The sequence below is a fragment of the Giraffa tippelskirchi genome, chromosome 5 (genome assembly GCF_054371585.1).
Source record: "Giraffa tippelskirchi isolate mGirTip1 chromosome 5, T2T-mGirTip1v1.2.pri, whole genome shotgun sequence".
NCBI lineage: Eukaryota > Metazoa > Chordata > Mammalia > Artiodactyla > Giraffidae > Giraffa > Giraffa tippelskirchi.
The window spans coordinates 21,567,205-21,593,323 of NC_137279.1; the positions used below are offsets into that span (position 1 = coordinate 21,567,205).

Consider the following 26,119-nt stretch of genomic DNA (forward strand, 5'->3'; position numbering starts at 1 on the left):
TCAATTCTTCGGCACTCAGCTTTCTTTATAGTCCAACTCTCACATCCATACATGACTACTGGAAAAACCATAGCCTTAACTAGATAGATCTTTGTTGACAAAGTAATGTCTCTGCTTTGTAATATGCTGTCTAGGTTGGTCATAACTTTCTTTCCAAGGAGTAAGCATCTTCTAATTTCATGGCTGCAATCACCATCTGCAGTGATTTTGGAGCCCCCCAAAATAAAGTCAGCCACTGTTTCCACTGTTTGCCCATCTATTTGCCATGAAGTGATGGGATGGTGTGATACTAATACAGTGAAGAGTGAGAAAGGAAAGAACGTTGTCGCTTAAAGTAGTCTGAGAAGGCTTCATGGAGGAGGTGATCCATAAATTGGTCTTAAAGGATAAGAGGGAAGAGGAGAATTGGAAGAGAAAGACTACAGGACAAGCAATAGACCCTGTGCATGAGAAGCAGCAAGAGCCAGCCTGGATGGGGAACAGGATCAAGGCCATGACAGAGGCAGGAAACCCCTCTAGTTTCCAAGATCATCCCATTTAACCTTCACACTAACTAACTCTGAGACAGGTCACACTACTATCATGTTTCAGGGAAAGATACAAGGTTTAGGAAGTTACTGGGCCCAAAGACTCAGAGCTATTGAGTAGATGAGATAGGATTTTGACTTCTGAATCCTTAGACTTCAGTTCCTGGCCCCAGTGTCTCCTGTGAGGGCATATCAAAGGGCTGCAGAAAACGGAGTTAAACCCATGTAGACAACATCACTCTAAAAAACAAGTGTCAACAGACCAGCTCATCCAAAACATTTTAGTGATCTACCCTCTCTGCAGAAGGTGAACATGGCATAAGACAAATTGTATAGACTTTTTTATTGGAGTATATTTGCTTCACAGTGTTAATTTCTACTGTACAGCAAAGTGAACCTGCTATACATATACACATATCCCCTCTTTTTTGGATTTCCTTTCCCATTTAAGTCACCACAGAGCATTGGATAGAGTTCCCTGTGCTATATAGTATGTTCTCATGAGTTATCTATTTTATGCATTGTATCAGAAGACTTTAGATATTATGATTACAGATGAGGAAATCAAGACCAGATAGGTTAAGTGATTTCTTCAAGGTCACACAGTCAGTCACAGCTGCAGGGCTATGATTCATTTGACTCATTCATTCATTCATTCTTTCCCTCATTTATGAAATATTCCAGGAGAATCCAAAACTCACAGTGAGCCAGTCACTACCATAAGGAGTTTACAGACAAGTGGAAACATGTTTATACTGACATAATCCCAGTGTTACACATGAGCCTGCCTCCCTCCACAGGTGGGCACTTGGTGCTGAATAATGTCTCTGTATTGAGTGAGCTGGCGACTGGCTACAGCAGTGGGAAGGCAGAACTAGGATTATTTCAAGGTAAAGCTTTCTTTATCTATATGGTGCAAAAATTCCTATAGGAGCTGTGGCCAAGGACTAGCCCAGCTATTCGGGGAAGCCTGTCTCTCCTGGAATGGAGTGGGCTGAAAGACAGAGTGGGATGGGGGTGTGTGGCATTTGGGAGGTTTGCCTGTCCCCGCCTCCAGGTAAGCTGGCCACCACGCTGTCACTGAATTCTGAACTGGCTTTTCTATCCGCCCACTCCCGAGTTGAACACTCACCAGCATCAGGTCCAGGCAGGGAGAAAGCTACACGCCTTATGCAGAAGTAGGACAACTCCCGAGGGGGCGAAGAGAGCACAGCAACCTTCCACTCTTTCATTCCACCACTGTCCCTCCGTCTCTACCACCGATTCATCTGCCCCCCTCCCCAACCCCACCACCATCTTGTTCAACATTCTGCAGCCAGCTCCCATGCAATTTTCTGATCTTTACTTGCCCGTTTCCAAAGGTCCATTCTAAAGAGAACAATCAATTAGGTGAGTCATTGAAAGGGTGTGCGTAGCTCTTCTTAACTGCAGCACAGGATGGGAACAAGGAAGAGATAGAAACTGCTATCCCCCTGTTCATTTCTTGTTAGAGGGAATGATTCAAGCCAGATCTCCATGAGTGAGGAAGGCTCACTCAGGTTTTACCAGATCCCAGAGTCATTGCCCTTTCCACGGCTTCTCTGCCCTGAGCCACCTCTGACCTCCCAGAGAAGCAAGGAGATGGGAAGGAGGAGGGAAGCTGCAGAGGGTCCTCTTGCAGATGGTGCCTGAGCACTGACTTGACAAGTGGGATGAGCCGAGGACCCCTGCACCTGCAAAGCGATGAAAGTCCCAGAGTCCCTGGCAGGCTGGTCCAGGAAACCCTGTGTCTCTCCCTGTAGAAGAGGCAGACAGCTTTGGTGGATTATAAAGAGGGCCAGCAGAGGTAATGGAAAGTGCAGCTCAAAGAGAGCCTCAGATAAGCTTTCAGAAAGAGAAAATAATTGTGTGCTAATTGGTCTGTTGACAGAAACCATCCTGCCTTCAGAAAGCCCTGATGGATCTCGGGTTCATTAGCACATCCAATTTTCCATAAATGCCGGATTGTGCAAACCCTCATTCGGGTGAGCCTGCTCTCCTCCCCTTGCCCTTGACTCCCTGGCTGCTCTCATCCTACCTGGTGGGGAGGGGGGCTGGCTTGCTGCACAGCTAAGTGCCAGTAAAATGGCCTTCTAACTGTGAGCAATAGGGCTGGCCAGAGAAGCATGGCTGAGAGTGTGTGGGATTCAAAGAGCTGCAAATGGAATCCCAGGCTGCTGCAGGCAGAAATCTGGACAAGCCACTTTAAGGATACTTATGAGAACCGCTCCCTCTTGCCATCCTGAGGTCTATGCAAACTTGTGTGGGGGCTCTTTTCAGGCAGCTCATGAGCCTCGCAGACTCCCCACACCAAGCCCTTCCTCAGCCTTCAATTAAGTAGAGGGTGAGTGACAACTGGGGTTTCCCAGATGGCGCTAGGGCCAAAGAACCTGCCTGTCAGTGCAGGAGACATAAGAGGTGCGGGTTCAATCCCTGGATGGGGAAGATCCCTTGGAGGAGGACCTGGCAACCAACTCCAGTGTTCTTGCCTGGAGAATCTCTAGGACACAGGAGCCTGGAAGGTTACAGTCCATAGGATCTGCAAAGAGTTGGACACGACTGCAGTGACTTAGCACGCACACACGAGCTACAGCTACAAAATATGCCCCTGCCCTCTTCTGGGCTCCTACCCCTTCCCAGGAATTATGGATAGGATGAATCTGTATTCAGCCTTTTCCAGTTTGCAAAGTGTTTTCATGTGAACCATATCACTTGGTATTACCTGATCCTAGAGTAAGGGGTGATATTCACAATATGTTATTCACAGTGTGTATCAGCAGGGAGGACAGGAGTGTGCTCACTAATCAGAAGAGGTGTCAGCTGTAGGGCCATGGTGAGGTGCAATGATCCCAAGGTACAGCAGTCCTCTGGTTACTATTTGGGGAGATCCTGGGGTTCCAGGGGAGGGATAAAGGTGGTTAGAGTGGCACAGAACAGACTAGGTGAAGACGACTCACCACCCTGTATGGAAGTATTTAATAACCAATGTGGCCATGTCAGCTGAATCTTAGTCCTGTACAGGTCAGTCAAATAGTTGGTAAATCTAGGTTTCAATTAGCAATAATCGCACCTCAGATAAACCTCATTGGCTACGATACTGCCACTGCGCAAAGCTAAATAGTTGTTGGTAAATCTAGGCCATGGAGTTCAATAACTAACGTCTCAAGGTCACAGGAATAGCAAATATCAAGGCTGAAACCCAGTCCCTGGTCTTCTCACTTGAGGAAGTTCGTCTCCCATTAAACCAAGTAGTCTGCCATCCCCTATCAGGCATTTTCGTGAATGTCTCACCACATGCCCAACACTGTGAAGAGACTTGGAACTGTATGCATATGACAGTCCCTGCTGCCTAAGCCCCGGTGTTGTGTGTAGGGAGGTGGAGACAGGCGTAGAAACAGCTGCAGTCTAATGTGACACATCCTGTATCAGAGCTACGTACTGCCCAGGGCAAACCTTGCACCAGAGGGGGGTGTTCAGTGGGGTCTCGGGCATGTGCTGGATAGACAAAAGGGGGCAGGGTGCCTCTTCCTTGCCGTTAGTGAAAAGAAGTTGCTAACAAAGGGTAGAAAGTAAGAGAACCTTTGCTTAGAGAAACAAGAAACCGGCAGATTTACTCAAGGGTTTTTCCTTCACCAAAGCTGAGCAGGTGGGCAGACCCCCTCACCCCCACCTACCTCCAGCCAGAATAATGACTGCACTGGAAGCCAGCTCATCCCCTGTAAAGGAGCCTTCAGTAGAGGAAGCAGGTGGCAGGGGCTGCAGCACCAGCAGCAGAATTGGAGCTCGCAAGGGGGTGCTACTGCAGGGGGGTGGGGGGCGCAGGGGATGCTGGCTGGATTTGCAAGTGCTGTGTAAAGCAAAGAGGTGGTCGCCAGTGGGACACCATTACTATCAGGATGGAATGGCCAGGTCAGCCATATGGAGGGAGCAGAGCCATGGGATGGGACGCCAACACCTCCCTTTGCACCCTAGTCTCGGGTATGCCCTTTAGCAAGTTCTGTGGGTTATAGTGAGAGATGGAATAAAACACTCAATGCCTTGTTTTTCATGGTTCTCTGAACCATATACCCCAGGGGGAGCACCCATGATGCTCCCAAATAGAAGTAACTCCAGGTCAAGCAGCCCTGTGGAAGCTGAACAGTCATCTCGCATCCCACCTGTGACTGAGTTCCAAGACTAGGCTTCTGAGGATGGTGGCCCTCTTTGGAGGAGATGGACAGCGACTCTAGTTCTAGGATGTGCATCTACCAGTGCTATAACAGACGTGGATTTCAGTGTCTGCCCACCTCTCACTGTCACCCACAGTCCTTGCCAAAGAGGTAAGTCCAGGAAGCCATGACTGAGATTACAGAACCCCCACTCTTTGTGCTGGACTAAGGTGGACCCTGAACTAGGTTCTTTCTCTGGGGAATGCAGAACTATGATACTGGGCAGGGGAGGCGAAACGTAAGGGGTGATTATGGAGACTTATGAAATTCAGAGTAACTAAAACACCTACTATGTAACAAGAACTGAGACTGCTACAATGAACAAGAGAGGGGTCTTTGTCCTGATGGCACTGGCTGAGATAAAACAGAAAGGTAACGTTCAGCCAGGGTCAGCTTCAGAGCAAGACAAAGCTAAATGCAGGCCAAAGTCCCTGGCATACAGAAAGTCTAGAATAAACAGAGGAAAGAACTTGAACTAGAGAAGCAGGAAGATGAAGCAGGTAGAGATGAAAATGTAGAGATGCGTTACTGTCCTTTTACTATGCCCATGGGTCTACACTGGATCCAGTGTCTTGTTCTTAAGAGCTCTGTGGTATCCTTCACCAGAATCCTCTTAACAGACAACCCTGACATTCATGTTACCTTTTTCTTTCAACTGAACATGCTTACATGCAGTTGCACACACACTGAGAAGAACCCAACCTTTGTGAAAAGTGGGGTCCGTGACTCATTCACCCAACAAACCTTGACTCATGACCCATAACGTGGCAAGCTCTGTACTCCTACTGCGAACCAAAGATGCCTAAGACCCAGTCCCTCCCCTAAGGACCTCAGAGACTCAGAGGTCCTCTTGTTAACGAGCACTGAGTTCAAATGGCAATCCCTATAAAGGAAGCATGCTTGGAATAATGAAGAGGGGCATTTAACTACCTTGGGAGTCAGGAATGGCTTCACGAAAGAGTTACCTTTTTGAGCCAAACAAAGAAGGGGTAGGAAGAGCCACTCAAGTAAACAGACCACCACTGCAAGCAAAAAGGAGCAGGCACTGAGGAAGGGAAACACAAGAGAATGGTATAAATGCTAAGTGAAGGGTTGCGGCAGGGGGCGGGGGAAGCAAGGGTTGAGAAGAGTGTAAAAGGATTGCTTGGAGCTAAAACTAAGAAGACAACAGGCATAGTAGGTCTTCAATTGCCTTCCCATCTTGTTAAGCAGAAGAATTATTCCTTTTCAAGGTCCAGTTGCTCATGCTTTCTATATATTTTCTTACTAGATCTTCCCAGAAACCCTTCACAGTAGAAATTATTCTAATTGTTCAACGATTTTAGAAGGAACTAATTGGGGCTCAGAGAAGTTTGGCAAGTTGTTCAAAGCCTTGCCGTGAGCTGAGCTCAGACTCTTGGGTTCATTCCCATGCATCACACTGCCTCCCTAGATGGGAGATGGTGGTTTTGAGCCGTACCCCATGTATAGTCAGGAACCACTGAAGGATTTTAAGCAGTGGAATGATATGATTTGTACTCAGGGAAGCAGCATAGATGATGAATCAAGGAGCAGAGTGGAGAATGTGGATGGGAAGGCTAATTATGCAAGAAAATCAAGTAAGAGTTGACGTTCTGAATGGCCATGAGCACGGAGAGGAGGCAATGAGTGAGCTGAAGATATTACATGCAAGGGAGTGATTCTAGTGATGGATCTAGAGATCTAAGATGGGCAGCGAGGCCCTGGAGGAATGATATAGAAAGAAAAAAGTTGGTCAGGTCAAAGGCTAGAAAGGGACATTTATGGGACCATGGAGTTATTCATCCAGGCCTGCCTTTCATGAATGGATAAGACCAATTCTTCAACTTTTACACAGCCCACTAGAGGGCTGAAGAGAGAGGGGGCTTCTACATAGTTCTGTCTTCTTGGTAAAACCCACTCTGTGCTACTACAGTCCTTCTTTCATCAGTTTAAGCTAAGATACCAGCTTCCAAAATGTACCTTAAGTCTGCCTGAACATCCGTCTTCCTCCCCTCTCAGACTCTCACTCCAGACCCTGGACACCCCCTAACCTGACCCCTCCTCTCCACTTACACTCCATTGTGCCCTCTGAATATCATGATCAGTCCTCGGCAAGAACATCTATAACCTCAATCTCTTCTCAAGAGTCAGCCTCACCTTTTTGTTCTAAGCACAACTTAGCAGCTTCTGAGGACATGTCTTCCCCCACAGTCTTCTCTAGGACCGATGGCCCTCCTTCCTCTCTAAGCTTCTTTGGCTCCTCTGAAGTCAGAACGCTCAGGACTATCATTCACTACCCTTCCATGTCACGGTCTGTTTTTCTTGTTACTCCTCCCTCACTAAGGATTTTCCGAGTTTAGCTTGCTTATCACCATCTTTCTTACCACAAACAGATCTGAATCATTCCTGATGACTTCAGCATCCACGTAGGTGATCCTTTAATACCCTGCCCTCCCCACCTCCTCATCTTGTCCTCCAGTGAACCCCATCTTAGCCTCCCACACCTATGGTCATGCCCCAGAACCTGACCTTCTGTAACTGCAATATTAAACATCACACACTTGTACCTCCTCTAGCCTCTTCCCTGTAACAAGTCATCAAACCTACTTAGACCTCCAATATTTTGACCTGGTCAACTTTTCACTTTCTATCATCCCCTGATGGTTTCAAATCTCTTGATCCATTACTGTAATCACTCTTTTCTATATACTTTCAACTCTCTTGCCTATTTTTTCTTTCACCTTGTACACATACACACACACATATATTGGTTTAATCCAACTCTCCATCTATCCCATGCTTGTCTGAACGTGAAGGGCTGAATATAGCTGATAAAACTCACAACTCTGCTGACTGGCCTCATGTAATAATTATGACCATGGGTCTCAAATGGGCCTTCTGTGCCCCTCAACAATTGACTCCATTTATCTAGTCAATTGATAAGCTTAACTCTCTGAAAAACCATTTCAAACATTCTTTTCTCAGCAATTCCTTCTTCCATTTAGCCACGGACTTTGCTTGTTTCATCAAGGAAATGGAATAAATCAGAAGAGAATATCTGTATCCTCCCACCATCGCATCTGTCATCTCACTGCACGTGTGCTGCGTGCTCTGTACTGCCTTGTGCTACAAAGGATGAAGTGTCTGTGCTCCTATGTGAGACCTGCCACACCACTCATGCCTGGAATACCAACCTCTCTCACCTCCTCAATTGCTTCTGCAATCATCTCCTGTCTCTCCTGCACCATGATGTCCCCCCTCTCTACTGAGTCATTTTAATTAACATACCAGTATCTTGGAATATCTCCCATTTTTAAAACAAAAACACAAGCTCCCTTGACCCCACATCACTCTCCAGCTATTACCTATTTTTCTATTTGCCTTTATAGCAAAACCTTTCAAGGATTGTCTCCACGATTCTAATGCTCACTCCACTCTCTCTATTGAACCTTCTCCACTCAGCCGTTTATACCCTTCGTGCCACTGAAACTACTCTTATCTAGGTTACTAGTTACCTCCACATTGCCAAGTTGAAGGTCATATTCACAATCTGACTGCTCAAGTTGTCTGATCCTTCTTTTGTAAAGCCCTTTCTTCACATGGCTTTGTAAATCAACTTTGGTTCTCTCCATACCTTTATGCTCTGTCTCAGCTTCCTTTGTTGAATCCTCCTCATTTGGTCCATTGCTGAAAATTGATGTGTTTCATGATCCAAAGCCCTAGGTCCAATTTATTAGCAGCCTTCAGTCCTCAAGTGATCTCACTTCATCCTTTCCTATAGTTTTAAATACCAACTACACATGTGGATATATTTGGATGCCAAACTTACATCTCTAATCACGACCTTTCTCTTGAAATCCTGGTGTTTACAGCCTATTGCCTGTTAGATATCTAATAGGAATGTCAAATACAGTATGTCTAAAACTGAATTCTTGATTTATCTCTTTTAGATCGGCACCTCGCCCCAGTGTTATCTCAGTTAATGAAATCACTGTTCATCATGTTACTCAGGCCAAATATCTGTGGTTATCTTAACTCCTTTCTTTCAGTTTCGTAGCTAACCCTGGATAGACTCTACCATCAAGTATAACCTGAACCTAGGAACTTCATACCAGCACTATAGCACCAACTTCATCCAAGTCACTGTTGTTCATCTTGACCAGTGTAGTAATGGGTACACTGGGATCCAGGAACCCCCTTCTCTCATCAGCAATGCCCTCCTGATCTGGCCCCTGAAATCACTGTTGCATCATCTGTCTCTTTACTCCTCTGACTCCGCTCCAGCTACACTGCTGGTGCTCCTGGATCATACCAAGCACATTCCCACTTCAGGGCAGTTGCACTTTCCCTCCCTGCTCTGTCTTGAATGCAGTCACTCAAGATACCCTTGTGACTCACTCCCTCACTTCACTCATATCTCTATCTGGTTTTCCCTAAAGTACCATGTCCCCATTACCCCCTATACTCTTCTCCGACTTTGTGTCTTTCTACCACTAATCCCACCTGACATTATCTATGTGTTTGTAACTGTATCTCCACCACTAGAATTTCAGCTTCATTAGGGGAGGGACCTTATATGTTGTAACTCACTTTTGGATTCTCAGTGTACCCAGAAGAGTGCCTGACACATAATAGGTGTTCAATAAGGTTGAGACTGGCATATGCACATTGCTGTATGTAAAACAGATAGCCAAAGAGGACCAACTGTATAGCACAAGGAGCTCTACTCAATACTCTGTAATAACTTTTATGGGAAAAGAATCTGAAAAAGATTAGATATATGAATGTGTATAACTAAATCACTTTGCTGTACACCTGAAACTAACACAACATTGTGAATTAACTATACTCTAAAATTAAAAAAATTTTAAATACTTATTCAGTAAATGAATGAATGAACAAAACTTCCTTGTGAGTCTTGGGTGGGATAAAAGCAGAATATAAGATTGACTCTCAACAGCCTCACTTTATATTTAGAAGTAGAATCTCCAGTGATCCCAAGTATCATCACTACTCTTCTCTTCCCTTATGCAACAAGAACTGTCCTACAAATCTTCTAGAGAACATGGGATAGATGTTATAGTTATTTAAATCATAGGAAGTATTGAGCTTTTCAAACATACATGAAATCACATCACTCCTCTGCTTGTTTTCTACTGCACTTTGGCTTGTATTAAAAGTCCTCATCCCAGCCACGTGATCCGGCTCCAGCCTACCTCTGAATGTCGGCTTGTACCAGCATCTTTCTTGCTCACCTCTCTGCAGTCACAGCAGTCCGGGGTTTCACCATGGCACCACACTGGTTCCTGCCTCAGCACCTTAGCACTTACCATTCCCCCCGCCTGAACACCCTTCCCTCAGATCTACACACAGCTGGCTTCTAAGGATTCAGACCTCAGTCTAAACCCCAAGTGCCCTCCCCCTTGACCAGTCTGGCTAATACTAGCTGTGCCCCTCTCTCACCTCAGGAAATCTGTACCTATGACTCAGTTTTCCCCTTATATCATAACCTGGAATGACTTTGCTGATTTTTACAAGTTTATTATCTTCATTCCCCCACTACAATGTGACCTCTGGAAAGCAGTGCCCTTGGCTGCCTTTCACTGAGGTTCCCTCAGCTGGAGTCTGCCTTAGGGAAGATGCCATGTGGCTGTTTGCTGCAGAAGGAAGCCCCTGCCCAGGCTTTAGGGCTGGTTTAGGGCTGTGCCCACATCAGAAAGCTGCTTTCACACTACCCCCAGTCAGGCCTGGCTGACATGGCGCTGGCTAAGACCCAGGCCTCTGCCTGGTGTCTCTGCCTGTCTGCCCTCCCTCCCGCAGGACCTCTCAGGCCCTTACCTTGATGGCCCCCGTGGCTATCTGGATGTGGTGCAGCCGCCGCAGGGTGCTCTCTCTGTCGATGAAGTAAGAGGCCGCCAGCTGGTGCAGGGTCTCCAGGGACACGGCGGAGCTGTTCCCACCGCCACCGATCACAGAGGCACTTCCTGCCGTCTCTGACTTCCGGCTCAGTTTCCGCTTGTCCACAAAAATGGTCAGGGACTCTTCTCCTACAGCAAACAACATGGGTGTCCTGGTGAGGCCTTCAGCTCCCCGAGCGCCTACGCATAAGAACGTGAAACCCTCTACCAGCAGAGACTGAGCTAAGAGGGAGCCTGTGGCCCATCCCTACCCTGCTCAGAACACTCTCATCAGACTGCACCGCAGGATAAGGGCACCATTGCCTGAGAGGCCAGCCTCCTCCTCCCTACTTCTGTAATCTCCCAGAGCTCATCCCCCGCCCCTCCAGCTTATCCATTTAACATCCTCTATTGATCTCTGTCTCAGGCAATCTACCTCCATGGGGAAGATAAAATTCTCTCTCTCAAGTTGTTTATAAAGAATCACCGTGGATATTTCTGCTCCCTAAGAAAGGGCAAAAGCCTTGAAGCTCAACCTCCTTTCTCCCCCTCAAATGCTCAACACCTACGACATGTCAGCAGCTGGCCTGAACCCTTGGAGTGTTCCTTTGTAGTCCATAAGACATGGACTAAATGTTATAATAAATCCTGCTTTCTTCTTTCCAGGACAGAGAGAACTCTGCCTCTTTCTAGCTCTCAATTCTGCTCTGGGTCCTAGCCAGAGGTTGTACCACCCTACCTTTGCCTCCATCCAGCCCAGAATCGTTGGAATCTGTTTGGCTGGTTACCAGTCTCTACAGAGTGGAAGCAGAGAGATCAGGGACTTAACGAACATTTACTTTTTTGCCTATGCATCTGGGCTTCCCTGGTGGCTCAGACAATATAGAGTCTGCCTGCAATGCAGGAGTGCATGCGTGCTAAGTCGCTTCAGCTGTGTCCAACTGTGTGACCCTGTGGACTGTAGCCAGCCGGGATTCTCTGTTCCTGGACAAGAATACTGGAGTGGGTTGCCATTTCCTCCTCCAGGGGATCTTCCTGACCCAGGGATTGAACCCGGGTCTCTTATGTCTCCTGCATTGGCAGGCTGGTTCTTTAGCACTAGTGCCACCTGGGCTGCCATACGGGAGATGCAGGTTCAATTCCTGGGTTGGGAAGATCCCCTGGAGGAGAAAATGGCTACTCATTCCAGTATTCTTGCCTGGAGAATCCCATGGACAGAGGAGCTTGGCAGGCTACAGTCCATGGAATCACAAAGCGTAGGACATGACTGAGCACACATACTGACTTCTGCTGCTGCTGCTAAGTCGCTTCAGTCGTGTCCGACTCTGCGTGACCCCATAGACGGCAGCCCAACAGGCTCCCCCGTCCCTGGGATTCTCCAGGCAAGAACACTGGAGTGGGTTGCCATTTCCTTCTCCAATGCGTGAAAGTGAAAAGTGAAAGTGAAGTCGCTCAGTCGTCTCCGACTCCTAGCGACCCCATGGACTGCAGCCCACCAGGCTCCTCCATCCATGGGGTTTTCCAGGCAAGCGTACTGGAGTGGGGTGCCATTGCCTTCTGCAGCCACAGCCAATATTAGGATATGGAGAAACTTCAGGGTTAGAGGGCTCAGTCAAAAGAAAACTGGGAGCGCCCCCTGCTGGCAAGTGCTTAGTCGACGTCTCCCCCAACCTCCTTACCCCACAACCTCCTCCCCAGGAGGATGCTTATAAGCAAAGAGCAATGTTCTGGCAATGAATTTGGATGTCAAGAGATTACACTGTTGACAAATGCACCAGAATGAGAACATTTCCCAGCCAAAAAAAATGACAGGAAGAATCAAAGATTCAGGAAAAGTATTGAAGCTGTAGTCAACAGGTGTTAGAAAGCTATTTCCGATGGTCTGGCAACCAGCGAGTGTAGGATGGTAGGATTAAGGTACTGCTTACCTCCGAGGGTGGCAGAAAGTAGGAAGTGGGTGCCATACTTTTTGATCAGGTTTTCAGTGACCTGTTGCAGGTTGGGTCTCCTTCCCAGGAGGCGGATGTTCCGGATAAACTCTGGGGCAAGAGGCAGTGGCAAACTAAAGAAGTCCTTCCTTTCCAGAGCCAGGTTGTTCACCTTCCAACGTGCAAACTCCCTGGAGGGAAAGACAAGGAAAAGCTCAATGTATTCTGGGACAAGAGGAATAAAACTGGGAGCAGGTTCTTCCTTCACTCGTACCACCTCATCTCCTCTCAGCACACATCTCTGCAAATGGAGGCACCAGTGCCTGAAAGAGGCCCTCTGGCCTCTTGTTCCCAGGTGGTAAGAAAGCCCTACCCCAGCTGACCTCCCAGAATATGCTCCCACCCAGCTTTCTCATTGGAGAGTGGCTTCCCTTCTCCCGAAGGCAGTCATGGTAGTGGTGTGTAGCAGGGGAAAAACAAATGATGAAAATATTGAAAGTGGTTTGCAGAAATAGGAAAATGACACAAAGTGTGGTCGCTCAGTCACGTCCAACTCTTTGCGACCCCATGGACTGTCGCCCACCAGGCTCCTCTGCCCATGGGGTTCTCCAGGCAAAAATACTGGAATGGGTTGCCATTCCCTTCTCCAGGGTATCTTCCCAACCCAGGGATCGAACCTGGGTCTCCTGCACTGCAGGCAGATTCTTTACCATCTGAGCCACCAGAGAAGCAGAAATAAGACCTAGTCACAATTGCAACTCAGTGGATGAGTCACCTCATGGCCTCTGTTACCTATTTTTAAAGTCAGAAGATTGGTTTAGAACAACAGTTCTTAAACTTTTCGGTCTCAGGATACTACCACACTCTTAAAAATGAAGAGGCCCCTGTATTCATGTGGCTTATATCTAATGATAATTACCACTTTAGAAATTTAAACTGAGAAATTTAAATCCATTTTTTCCATTATAACAGAAATAAAGCCATTACAAGTAACATAAATAACATATTTGTATGACAATCACTCTATGTTCTGAAGCAAAACAGATTTAGTAAGAAGAATGGCATTTTCTTTGCCTTTTGGCCAATCTCTTGAGTTTCCGGCTTAGCAGAAGAGAGCTACATTCTTGTATTCTGTGTTCAATCTGTTGTGATAATTGTGAATATTCTTCTTTGGGACCACACTACACTCAACATACTTTCTTAAAGGTTAATTACAGTGTTGACTCTGAAACCATACCAATAAACTTTTCATACTCAATTACATTAAAATCCAGTGTTCTATATTGCACTTTGAATGCATCTTTTTACTCTGTGATTTTGAAACATCATATACTGGTCATCCATCTGCAAAATATAGGACCATTGAGTTATTCAGATCTTCCATATTTTGACATTTTTTATTATATAATATCAAAATATCATATCTGTTAATATCACCACAAATCCCATCAAAAAAGTCCTTAAATATTGGAAAGCTGTCAAGCTTACGATGACAAATACAAGTTTTCCAAAGTTCTAATTTTCATTTAAAGCTTACATTTTATCACTGGTAATAAATACTGTCAGTTGTTTCCCTTAAAGAAGCAGGCTTGCTTCATTCTTTTATTTATTTATTTTTGAGGAAATGTCTGCCAAACACTACAGTCTGAATAACCATAGTTTGTCTCTTGGTTGTTCAAGAAAAATTCAGTTGTCCATGAAAAAAATGGCTAGTTCAACTCAACTCAATCAGAAAAGTATTTCTCTCTGAGACCACCATTCTTCAGTAACCTCAAACATGCTTTTATGTGTACTTTTCACTTTATCATACAAAATATTAAAAAGACATGAGCTCATGGTCAAGATCCAATAAAAATAAATTTTACTGCTTTAGGGGCATTCGTGAAGCTAACATGCATGTGTATGTGTGTGCATTTCGGTTCAAGTATGTAATGAGGAATATATGACTACCAGTGTCATTGAGTGAGACTGCCCTTATTCAATTTAAGATGCCAGCAGTTTCACTCACCATAGCTTTTGCACATTTACTACAATGTCAACATGGACATCTTGAAAGGAACTAAGGGGATATGCATTTTAAGAACTTTCATACTAGATGATGGCAAATTTCCTTTCTAGTCCCATCTGGAATGTTAATATTCATGCTTTCTCCTCACTGAAATATTTGTATTTTAAAGGATGAAATTTAAATGAATATATCCACTAGTAAAAAGAAAAAAAAAAAGAGGGCGTTCTTTTCCATTGCCTCCCAAATTATAGTAGAAAGGATCAGCTCCACTGCCTTAGAAAACCACAACATGTAAGTCTTAACATTCTCACTCAACTCTGCTCTTTATAACAGTGCCAACCTTGGTCTAACCTTCCCTCCAAATCTATGAAGTAAAAATGACAAGGCCACAGAAAAAAATAATTCAGAATAAGTAAATAAAGAGCATGTCCATTGGAGGCTACAGAATCCTCCTATCTAATTCCAGAAACTAAGAGAGGGGGCATGTTCCAAACATTACCAGAGAAATAAAGGAAAAGGGATGACTAATAATTCATGGGTTCCCACAAAACCTTTTAAAATTCCCACTGTGTGGCTTTATTTATCTAAGCAGACAAGTTCATAATAATGCGTTATCATTTATTTCCTTTGTGCGGGAAATGCTCAACTTTAATTAAAGTAGGGTATTTGTGAAAAGTATTTTCTATCTCAAATCCCACTGCAGCATAATGAACAGTTGCTTGATTTCACTTCTTATTGGCTGAACAGCCAATCAAACACATAGAGGAGCTTACTAAAACAAAACCAAACAAGACCCAACCATGTTCTGCATATAAGACTCACTTCAGCTTTAAGGACACATACATTGAAAGTGGGGCTTCCCTGGTGGCTCAGACAGTAAAGAATTTTCCTGCAGTGCAGGAGATCTGGGCTGGATCCCTGTGTGGGGAAGATCCACTGAAGGAGGAAATGGCAACCTGCTCTGGTATTCTTGCCTGGAGAATCCCATGGATGGAGGAGCCTGGCAGGCTGCAGTCCATGGGGTGGCAGAGAGTCAGACATGACTATGCACACACAGGGACTATACTGAAAATGCAGGGATGGACAAAGATATCCCATGCAAATGGAAACTAAAAGAAAGCTGCGGTAGCTTATTTAAAACAAAATAGGTGTAAAGTCAAAGACTATAATAAGAGACAAAGAAAGTCATTACATAATGATAAAGAGATCAATTCATCAAGAAAATATAACATTTATAAATATTCATGTACCCAACATAGGAGCATCTAAATATGGAAAGCAAATATTAACAGATCTGAAAGGAAAAATAGAGAGCAATGCAATAACAGAAGGCAACTTCAGTACCCCACTTTCAAAAATGGAAAGATCATCCAGACAGAAATCAGCAAGTAAACACTGGACTTAAACTACATGTTAGACTAGATGGACATAATAGATATTTATTTATAGAACATCCCATTCAGCAGCAGAATACATTTCTCAAACACACATGGATCATTCTCCAGGATAGAGCATATATTAGGCCACTAAACAAACCTTCCTAAACTGAAGAAGACTAAAATCATATCACACATCTTTTCTGACCACAATGGTATGAACCTAGAAATCAATTACCAAAAGAAAACTGGAAAATTCACCAATGCATGGAGATTAAATAGCAGGCTCCTGAACAGCCAATGGATCAAAGAATATATCAAAAAAAAAAAAATCTTGAGACAAATGAAAATGGAAACATAAATACAAAAACCTGTGGGAAGTAGTAAGAGCAGTTTTAAGCGGAAAATTTATAGCAATAAATACCTACATTAAGAAAAAATAAAGACCTTAAATCAACAACCTAACTTTATACCACAAGGCACCACAAAAAAAGAACAAACTAAAACCCAAAGTTAGTAGAAGGAAGACAATAACAAAGATCAGAGTGGAAATGAATGACATAGTGACTAAGAAGACAACAGAAAAGACCAATGAAACTAAAGACTATTTTTTGAAAGGTTAAATAGACAAATTGTTAACTAGACTAAACAAAGGGGGAACAAAAAAGACTCCAATTAGAAATGAGAGACATTACAAATGATACCACACAAAGGATAAGAGACTACTATGAACAATTATACACAAATTAGGCAACCTAGAGGGTATAGATAAATCTACCAAGACAGAATCATTAAGAAATAGAAAATCTTAACAGTCAAATTACTAGTAAAACCAAAACAAAATTCCCAATGCACAAAAGTACAGGACCAGATGGCTTCAATGGCAAACTCTACCAAACATCTGAAGAAGAATTAACCTGATCCTTCTCAAACTCTTTAAAAAAAAAAATGGAAGAGGATGGAAACTTTCATACTCATTTTATTAGGCCTTTATCCTGATACCAAAACCAGACAAGGACATTATAAGAAAAGAAAACAGCAGGCCAATATCCCCAATAAACATAGATGCAAAAAATCCTCAACAAAATATTAGCAAACTGAATTCAATAGTACATTAAAAGGATAAAACATCTTAACCAAATGGGATTTATTCCAAAGATGCAAGGATCAATGTGATACACCATATTAACAAAACAAAGGATAAAAATCATATGATTATCTCAATAGACGTAGGAAAAGCATGTGACAAAATTCAACATTCATTTATGATAAAAATTCTCAACAAAGTGGGTACAGAGGGAACAACTGCAAGCCTGCATGCTTAGTTACTCAGTCATGTCTGACTCTTCATGACCCCACAGACTGTAGCCCATCAAACTCCTCTGTCCGGATTCTCCAGACAATAATACTGGAGTGGGTTGCCATTTCCTCCTCCAGGGGATCTTCCCCAGTCCAGGGATAAAATCTGGGTCTCCTGCTTTGCAGGTGAATTCTTTACCATCTCAGCCACCAGGAAAGCCTCAACATTATAATAGCCATCAATGACAAGCCCACAGATAATATCATATTCAATGGTGAAAAGCTGAAAGCTTTTTCTCTAGTGTCAGAAATAACACAACATTGTCCATTCTCATCACTTTTATCCAAGATAGTACTGTAAGCACTATCAAGAAATATCAGGCAAGAAATAAAAGTCACTCAAATCAGAAAGAAATAAGTAAAATTGTTTCTATTGGTAGATCACATAATATTATACATAGAAAACCCTAAAAACTTCACCCAAAACTGTTAGAACTGATAAATTCAATAAAGATTAAGGATACAAAAATATGCAAATATAGTTGCATTTCTATAAACAAATGGTGAAATATCAGAAAGAGAAATTAAGGAAATAATCCCCATTTACATTTGCATTAAAAAGAATAAAATACCTAGGAATAAATTAAATGAAGGAAGCAAAAGATTCAAACACTGCAAACTGTAAGTCACTGATGAAAGAAATTAAGAAGACACAAATAAATAGGAAAATATTCCATGTTCATGCACTGGAAAAATCAGTATTGTTAAAATGCCCATATGGCCCAAAGCAACCTACAGATTCATTGCAATCACTATGAAGATTCCAATGGCATTTTTTACTACTTTCTACAAAAGTAGAAAAAACAATCCTAAAATTAGTATGGAACCCCCAAATACTATGACCAGCCACAGCAATCTTGAAAAAGAAGAACAAAACTGAAAGTATCACACTTCTTGTTTCAAATTATACTACAAAGCTATAGTAATCAAAACACTATGATATTGACATTAAAAAATAGACATATTGATTGAAGGAACAAAACAGAGAGCCTAGAAATAAACCCACCCATGTAAGGAGCCAAAAATAGTCAATGGAGAAAAGATAGTCTTTCTTGAGACAATGGGGATGATAATTGGAAAACTGGATAACTATCATATAAATATGATAACAAATTAAACTGGACCCCTAAATTACATCATACACAAAATCAATTCAAAACGGATTACAGAATTGAACTTGAAACTTGATACTACTTAAAATTCTTAGAAGAAAACCCAGGCAATAAGCTCCTTGACATGAATCTTGGTGATGTTGTTTGTTTCTGGCACCAAACAATTGTCCCTGATTTGTTAAAGACCACACTTAGATGTTATTAAATAACAAAGAATTTCTATCCTATCAATTTCTATTCTATTAAATTGTTAGAGGGTGAAAAACACAAGGACTCTTCCATTTTCCACAGTTTCTTACAATGGTGAAATACCCTCACTGAAAGGTAAAATCATCTTTAAAAAGAGGTGGCTCTCACTTCAATTAAATCTAGTAAATAAAGGCAATGGCACCCCACTCCAGTACTCTTGCCTGGAAATTCCCATGGACGGAGGAGCCTGGTGGGCTGCAGTCCATGGGGTTGCTAACAGTCGGACACGACTGAGCAACTTCACATTCACTTTTCACTTTCATGCATTGGAGAAGGAAATGGCAACCCACTCCAGTATTCTTGCCTGGAGAATCCCAGGGACGGGGGAGCCTGGTGGGCTGCCGTCTATGGGGTCACACAGAGTTGGACACGACTGAAGCGACTTAGCAGCAGCAACAGTAAATAAAAACTGGTGGTCACATTGCTTATTCAGTGCCCTTCATTCAGGACTGCTGACTAGTATCTCCTTCAAGAAACTTGCCCTGACTATCCCATTCAAAAGGGCAACCCCATCACTCACTCTCTGTCTCTATGCTTTATAAATCTTTTTAGCACGTATCACTAGCTGAAATAATATACATTTTCAATTCTCTTTCTCTCCCGCTAGAACATAAACTCTGTGAGGGCAGGAATGATTCTATCTTGTCCAGCAGCAATAAAATAATACTAGATGTTCCAAAACAGAACAACAGTAGATATTCAATAGATGTTGTGGAATGATTCTCTCATTTATTTTGTTTATTTAAAATAAACAATCATTTCTTTTATGTCACAGCTCTCCTCATCCTCTAGTTGTTTGCAAATTATTGACAACTTGATAAATGAACTTACAGGATGAGAATACATAGAAGCAAAAAGCAATTAGTGATCGCTGTGAAATAAAACGAAAGCATTCTAAATGTGTATGCATATCAATGGGAAGATTAAATTCGATTTATAAAAATGTAACTTATGGGCATACTTGTGACTTCTTATATATAAATCAAGGCAGTGATATTTTCGTATGCTTTGGTAAACTGAGTCTGGGTCCTCTTCCATTGCTGTCAGTGGACATGGACAGCTTCCGATGACTGTCCACAGTCCACACACTCAAGTCCGGGGAGCACAGATGCTTTACACTCGGTGTCAATGATCACGAGCTCCAGTCCTCTATACTACGTCTAATAACAATTTTTTGCCACACTCACAGAGTTAAAGATCCCCAAAGAGCCAATGATCCTGAAGTTTTGTACTTTTCCTTAGTCTTAATCTTCTTTTGTCCAACATGAGACTTGACGTATTTTATTGTATCACATGTTTTATCCAAACCAAACCAAAGATCTGACTGTATCTTATGTAAGTTGAATATACTGAAGTTCAAAAAACTTAGTAACTTGCCTGATGTCACAGGACTACCAAGAGGGAAACTGGGACTGTTAGAAGAAACATTTGAACACTATTTGCCAATCTTTTTCATGTCTTTGTGTACACTAAAAATTCTCTGTATGTTTTGAACTGGGATCGATGAATGAGGCTTCTCAGGCCTGAGGAGACAAGCAAAGGTAGTCCTGCTACCCTAGACCCTGCCCAATTGCCCCACGGGCTGAGGGGATCAATACATGGACACACCTGTCCATGATGCATTTGTAGCAGCACCACATGCCAGCCTGCACAGAAGTTGAGACCATCTCTTCTGTTCCTCTTACATCGTAAGAAAACCATGAAACAGAATTAGTTTCCCTAAAGCAATATAACCATTTGGCGTTAGAACCAGAACAAAAATCTAGTGTCCTAACTGTCTCTCAGTACTATGAACAGCAACTATGATTATGATGACAATCATAACAATGAGACCCAGAGAAGTTAATAACTTGCAAAAGTCACACAGTAAGTGGCAGAGCTGAGATCAAGACCCAGGTCAATACCATACTGCTGTTTCGATAACACTGTTTTCCTTTGTGTACTTTCAATTAAGTGTATTTTACTTTATTCTAATTCTTTTTAAGTGTTTACTATCTTTTAACAAAGATATTTTCATTGCCCAGAACACTTACTTCCTTTTATTAAACAGGAATGTACACTAAACAGGAATGTACTATATATCCAAAGCATAGTGCAAGGCATACACCAAAGAAAAACCTTTTTCGGACAAAGGTAGTTTCAGTACACCCATTTGTGGGAGGAAAAATTGAGACCTAGAAAAAAAAATCAAGTCCATACGCAGGGTACCATGCAAGGAATCAGAGACAAAGGCCTGAATCTAGTTCCTATGAGTGCTCTGGAAATCATAACACAGAATAACAAACGACTTAGAAAATGAATAATACTGTCTTAGGAAGCTTTTTATGAGCCAATAATAAAAAAAATAATGGTTAACATTTAATGAATTCTTAGCATGTGCCAGGCATTCCAAGTATCTTGCAAGTATTAACCAATATAATACTCAAAAGACCCCTATAAGTGATAAAATATAGTTATCCTCATTTTACAGAAAGGAAATCGAGGCACAGATAATTTGCCCAGTAGGTAATACCCAAAGTCAGGAATTAAACACAGGCCGCCTGGCCCCACAATCCACAGTATTCACCAAGATGTTATACCACCTCCCCTGTGAAACTCAAAGGGGCAGTTGTGATTTTGTGAGTGGAAGCACACGTGTGCAGGCAGGTATGAGTGTGTGTGTGTAAGTGGTAGGTGAATTTCACTGGAGAAAAATCCTCTCCCCAAACAAACAAAAACCTCTTCCATAAACTGGTAGGGCGCCGAATCAGAAATAAGCCATCAGGCTTCCGCTGGCTGCAGGAAGGCTCAGGCTGTGAGGGCACGCAGTGGTTTTCTCTTCTGCTTCACGAAGTTTCCTGCCTGCCCTTTGGGGCCCTTCACGGAAGCAAAATAATGCAGGAAACATCTGTGAATGGAGTTGGAGCCAAAGTGGTAAAAATTGTGCTTACAGAACTTATTAACCTGGTTCTTTCCAGCATCTGAAAACCTCAGAAGGCAATACTGGAAGGCAGCCTGAGCTATTCAAAGAGTAAATGTTCATTTCCAATTTTTCATTTAGTAGTGGGTTTTTTTTTTCCATAATAAAATAATCAAGGCTCTTTTTTTCCCTAGGAAAAGGATGTTTTCTATATATCAATTACATTAACACATACTACTTCAATTAAGCCATCATCTTTGTTTCAATTAAGACATCAAGTAAATTTCCATTTCAATTTAGCCATTTCTCCTAAAATCTTTTCCTACTGTGTCTGTTTCACAGTCAACAGTATGAGAAAGCAAACATTTTAAGCACCAGGGAAGCCTGTATAGAAAGGACCCTTAAAGCAGCAAAGGCATCTACACAAAGGACGAAATCAAGGGTGACCAGAGCTCTCCAGTGTGGACTCTGCCTGCAAAGGTGTTCATCCAGCACTTCAAAAAGGAGCTGGAATTAACAGAAGTTTAGGCCATTTGCTATTGCATTTTAAATTAGCCTAGAGTGAATCACACATATTTCTGTCAAAGGATTTAGCATACCCATTCAATCATTAATAACCAAAACAAGGTTTAGGGAAGATATGATCCAGACTGGGCTTCCGAGTGGTAAAGAGAGTGTAAAGTCGCTCAGTTGTGTCTGACTCTGTGACCCCATGGACTGTAGCCCACCAGGCTCCTCTGTCTGTGGAATTTTTCAGGCAAGAGTACTGGAGTGGGTTGCCATTTCCTTCTCCAAAAGTGGTAAAGAACCTGCCTGCCAATGCAGGAGATATAAGAGACTCGGGTTCCACCCCTAGGTTGGGAAGATCCCCTGGAGGAGGTCATGGCAACCACTCCAGTATTCTTGCCTGGAGAATCCCATGGACAGAGGAGCCTGGCGGGGTTTAGTCCATAGGATTGCACCGTCGACCACAACTGAAGTGACCTAGCAGAAGTGATTGTAGTTATCTTTGTCTCAAACTGCTTAACACTACTGGTCCAGATTGCCAATACATGATGCTTCTGGTTGTACATGAGTTTAGGGATTTTCTGGGATCCAAAGGAGCCCGTGACAGGAGAGCTAAACTGGCAGCCAAGTGCCAAGCCTCAAGTGATGGGAGCTTCAGCAGGGCTTAGGGAGCAGGCCAGCTCTGGATCTGAAGAAAAAGGGCCTCCGATTCGAATACTAAATGGCTACAAGGTGTTCCTAGTTTGAAAACTGTAAATGAAAAGGGATGCCCCCACATCACATCTACTGATGCACGTGTCACCAACCTTTCCCTCCCCCGAAGTACTGTGTTCCCCTGTCACACACAAGGTCAACAAGAACTGCTGGCAAGAGTCCCCCACCCTATGGAGTCCTGCACTCTTAGCCATGAAAGAGGGAACGAGCACAGCTGGAGGCTTCCATCCAGGTGAGGTTTCCAGCAGCAATGTGCTGAAGAACCACTTTCGGGGCTTGTAAACTGAGAATCTCTTATAAATTGAGAACATCAATCCAGCCCCCTTGAAGAGTCATGACCCATGAGCTTCCCTCCCTATGAAACCTTAAGGGAGAAAGTATTTTTTTAAAAAATCCATAGTTTAATCAGAAATAAAGATGTAGAAAATAAACTAATGGTTACCAGGGGTCAGTTGTTCAGTCGCCCAGTCGTGTCCGACTCTTTGTGGTCCCATAGACTGCAGCATGCCAGGCCTCCCTGTCCCTCGCCATCTCCCTAAATTTGCCCAAGTTCATGTCCATTGCACTGGTGATGCCATCCCTCCATCTAATCCTCTGATGCCCTCTTCTCCTTCTGCCCTCAATCTTTCCCAGCATCAGGGATTTTTCCAATTTTTCTGACTGGCTGTTGGTATCAGGTGATCAAAATACTGTAGCTTCAGCTTCAGCATCAGTCCTTCCAATGAATATTCAGGGTTAATTCCCCTTAAGATTGACTGGTTTGATCTCCTTGCCAACCAAGGGACTCTCAGAAGTCTTCTCCAGCACCACAGTTTGAAGGCATCAGTTCTTTGGTGTCCTGCCTTCTTTACGGATCGGCTCTCTCACCACCGTATGTGACCACTGGGAAGACCATAGCCTTAACTATTTCTACCCCCACTATACTGGGGGATAGTGGGGCTAGGAATAAATCAGAAGATTGGGATTGACATATACACACTACTATATATAAAAAAGGTAACTAATAAGGACCTACTGTATAGCACAGGCAACTCTACTCAATACTCTGTAATGACCTATATTGGAAAAGAATCCAAAAAAGAATGAATATATGCATATGTGAGCTTCCCTTGTGGCTCAGCTGGTAAAGAATTCACCTGCAATTCTGGCAGGGTTCGATTCCTGGGTTGGGAAGATTCCCTGAAGAAGAGAAAAGCTACTCACTCCAGTATTCTGGCCTGGAGAATTCTATGGACTGTATAATCCATGGGGTCACAAAGAGTTGGACACGACTGAGCAACTTTCACTGTCACTTTCATAACTGATTTACTTTGCTATACAGCAGAAACTAACAACCCTGTAAGCCAGCTATACTCCAATAATTTTTTTAATCCATAGTTTAAAAACCAAAACAAAACTATACCTCAATGAGGCTGAAACTTAGTAGTAATGAACATTGCAACCTACAATATGGGTGGTGGTACTGAGACCTCATGTTAAGAGCCAATTATTATTACCAATTTTCCACAGACATGTCTTTTCATCTCTGCGTGGGAAGCACATTTAGGCTCATTTCCAAGACCACAAACATGGCTGCCATTTGGAAAATTACATTTCCTGTATCCTGAGAGAGTGGCTCAGCCCAGCCCCCTCCGCTGTGGCACCCCTGCCGGCTTGTTCTATCCTGTCCCAGTGTCAGTATGCCCCTGAGTGCCCAGAGCCCATTTGTCCCCCCTAAATTAGAATCCAGCCTGGTTTTACCAGGGAGGGATTCAATGCTGTTTCCAGCAGAACCAAATGATCATCACCTGCTCACTCAGGCAGCAGTTCTAGGAAGAGGTTCTGGTACTACCCGAGAGGCTGGGAGAGGCCTTAACGTCGCCCATAATTCCAGGATGCCCAACTCCAGCTCCACTTTGAACACAATGGCAGAAACAGTGGGCTGGTGTGGTCAGAAATGTCTCCCTTTTCTAGTCCTTATCCCTCCTTATCCATTTCCAACAACTTTTCTTTTGGAGGTAACCACCTCCAACCTTTAGGATTCAAAAAGGCTGTAGTGCTAACAGGGACTGAACTATCATCCTTGAAAAGGCTGTTTTGATATGAACTATACTTGTAAGAAAAAATACATAACTGATTTTCCTTGAAAAATGAAGGAAGACACAGGACAGGTCATTAAATAAAATAGTTAAGAACTTTGGAGAGAAAAAGATGGATTGGCCTCAAGCCAAGTACAAAAATAGATTTCCTGTCATTTTTCCTGTGACTTGACATTGTCTATGGAAACTGTCAACCAATGACTACGGGAAAATTTCTTACATACCACCCAGTTCTAGCTTAAGAGTGCAAATATCTTTGTTCTCAGAGCCCACTTATCTCCTGGAGAGTTGCCTTTTTCCAACTAGCTTGATACTGGCCAATATGACATGAGTCTCAATAAACACTGAGTGTTGGACTGCTGATTTTCCTAAGGATTCTAGGAAAGAAGCCTTCTCTTTCTTCATCTTTCTACCAATATACTTTGTATTTCAGGCTACTGATCTCTTCACAGAACTCAATCCATCAAGCTAAGGCATCACCATGTTTTCTTTTTCATAGGATTCATTCTTTGCCTTAGAAAATTCACAGGGAAGAGAACAGGCAAAGCCAACATATACATTGAAGGATGCCCATTACTTACCTCAGTGACTAAGGTGGTTTCATACTCTTAAGCTGGATATTTTAGAGACTGAGGGATATATCATGCTTTGGCTCCTGTACAGAAAGCAGTATTTCTAAATACATCACATCATCAAGAGATTTCCATCTCAACAACAGATCTCTATAATGTACTTGGCTATTAGAGTCTTTACTACCATAATAAATAAGACATGATTAATCTGAGCTATAAAAATAAATTATAATAAAACCATAATCTCTTGTATTGGCATAGAGGTTTCCCTTAGTTTTGTAAAAAAAAGAAAATTGTACACAATTTTTACACAAGCTCAACAATTTTAGAAATGCAAGGACTTCAAAAAAGAGGAAATGGATTTATCACTACTTGACTTTTTATAAACTTTTTAGAGGTTAACAAATGAAGAGACAGAAGTTGAGAAAAAGGACCAAGTCTCCGTTGATCAGTGGTAGAGTTTGGTGAGAACCCACATCACGGCACAAGTGATTTTCTACCTTTGTCTATGATCTGTGTTCAAGTTCAAAGGCCACTGTACACCTTTGTCATGTTGACACTTCCCAGGAAATTCTTTTGTCGTGTTTACCACTGCGGCTGGTAGAAATCCCCAGGCAGAAAAACTCCAGTTCAGGAGCATTTGGTTAAATAATATCTCGACCCCTGC

General features: G+C 42.9%; 1 protein-coding gene, 1 long non-coding RNA gene and 1 pseudogene across 7 annotated transcripts in view; 1 reads left to right on the plus strand and 2 right to left on the minus strand.

Annotated features, from left to right (window-relative positions):
- Window positions 1-26,119, plus strand: part of LOC145507395 (uncharacterized) — a 721,493-nt gene that overhangs the window by 689,426 nt on the left and 5,948 nt on the right. For 2 of the 3 annotated variants that reach the window (XR_014054819.1, XR_014054823.1), the window contains one exon: window positions 1,328-1,417. This is a non-coding gene — a long non-coding RNA (uncharacterized LOC145507395). Of the gene's footprint in view, window positions 1-1,327; window positions 1,418-2,436; window positions 2,531-4,618; window positions 4,865-10,573; window positions 11,325-26,119 lie in introns of those variants that run through there. The other variant, XR_014054810.1, reaches the window with a different exon arrangement.
- The window catches only part of BRINP2 (BMP/retinoic acid inducible neural specific 2), a 226,972-nt gene that overhangs the window by 12,242 nt on the left and 188,611 nt on the right, over window positions 1-26,119 (minus strand). For all 4 annotated transcript variants that reach the window (XM_081493883.1, XM_081493884.1, XM_081493886.1 and 1 more), the window contains 2 exons: window positions 12,579-12,769; window positions 10,592-10,800 (listed from right to left, as the gene is read on the minus strand). In XM_081493883.1, the coding sequence (XP_081350009.1) occupies window positions 10,592-10,800; window positions 12,579-12,769 (400 nt within the window). The remainder of the gene's footprint in view (window positions 1-10,591; window positions 10,801-12,578; window positions 12,770-26,119) is intronic.
- On the minus strand, window positions 3,557-3,660 carry LOC145508002 (U4 spliceosomal RNA; annotated as a pseudogene).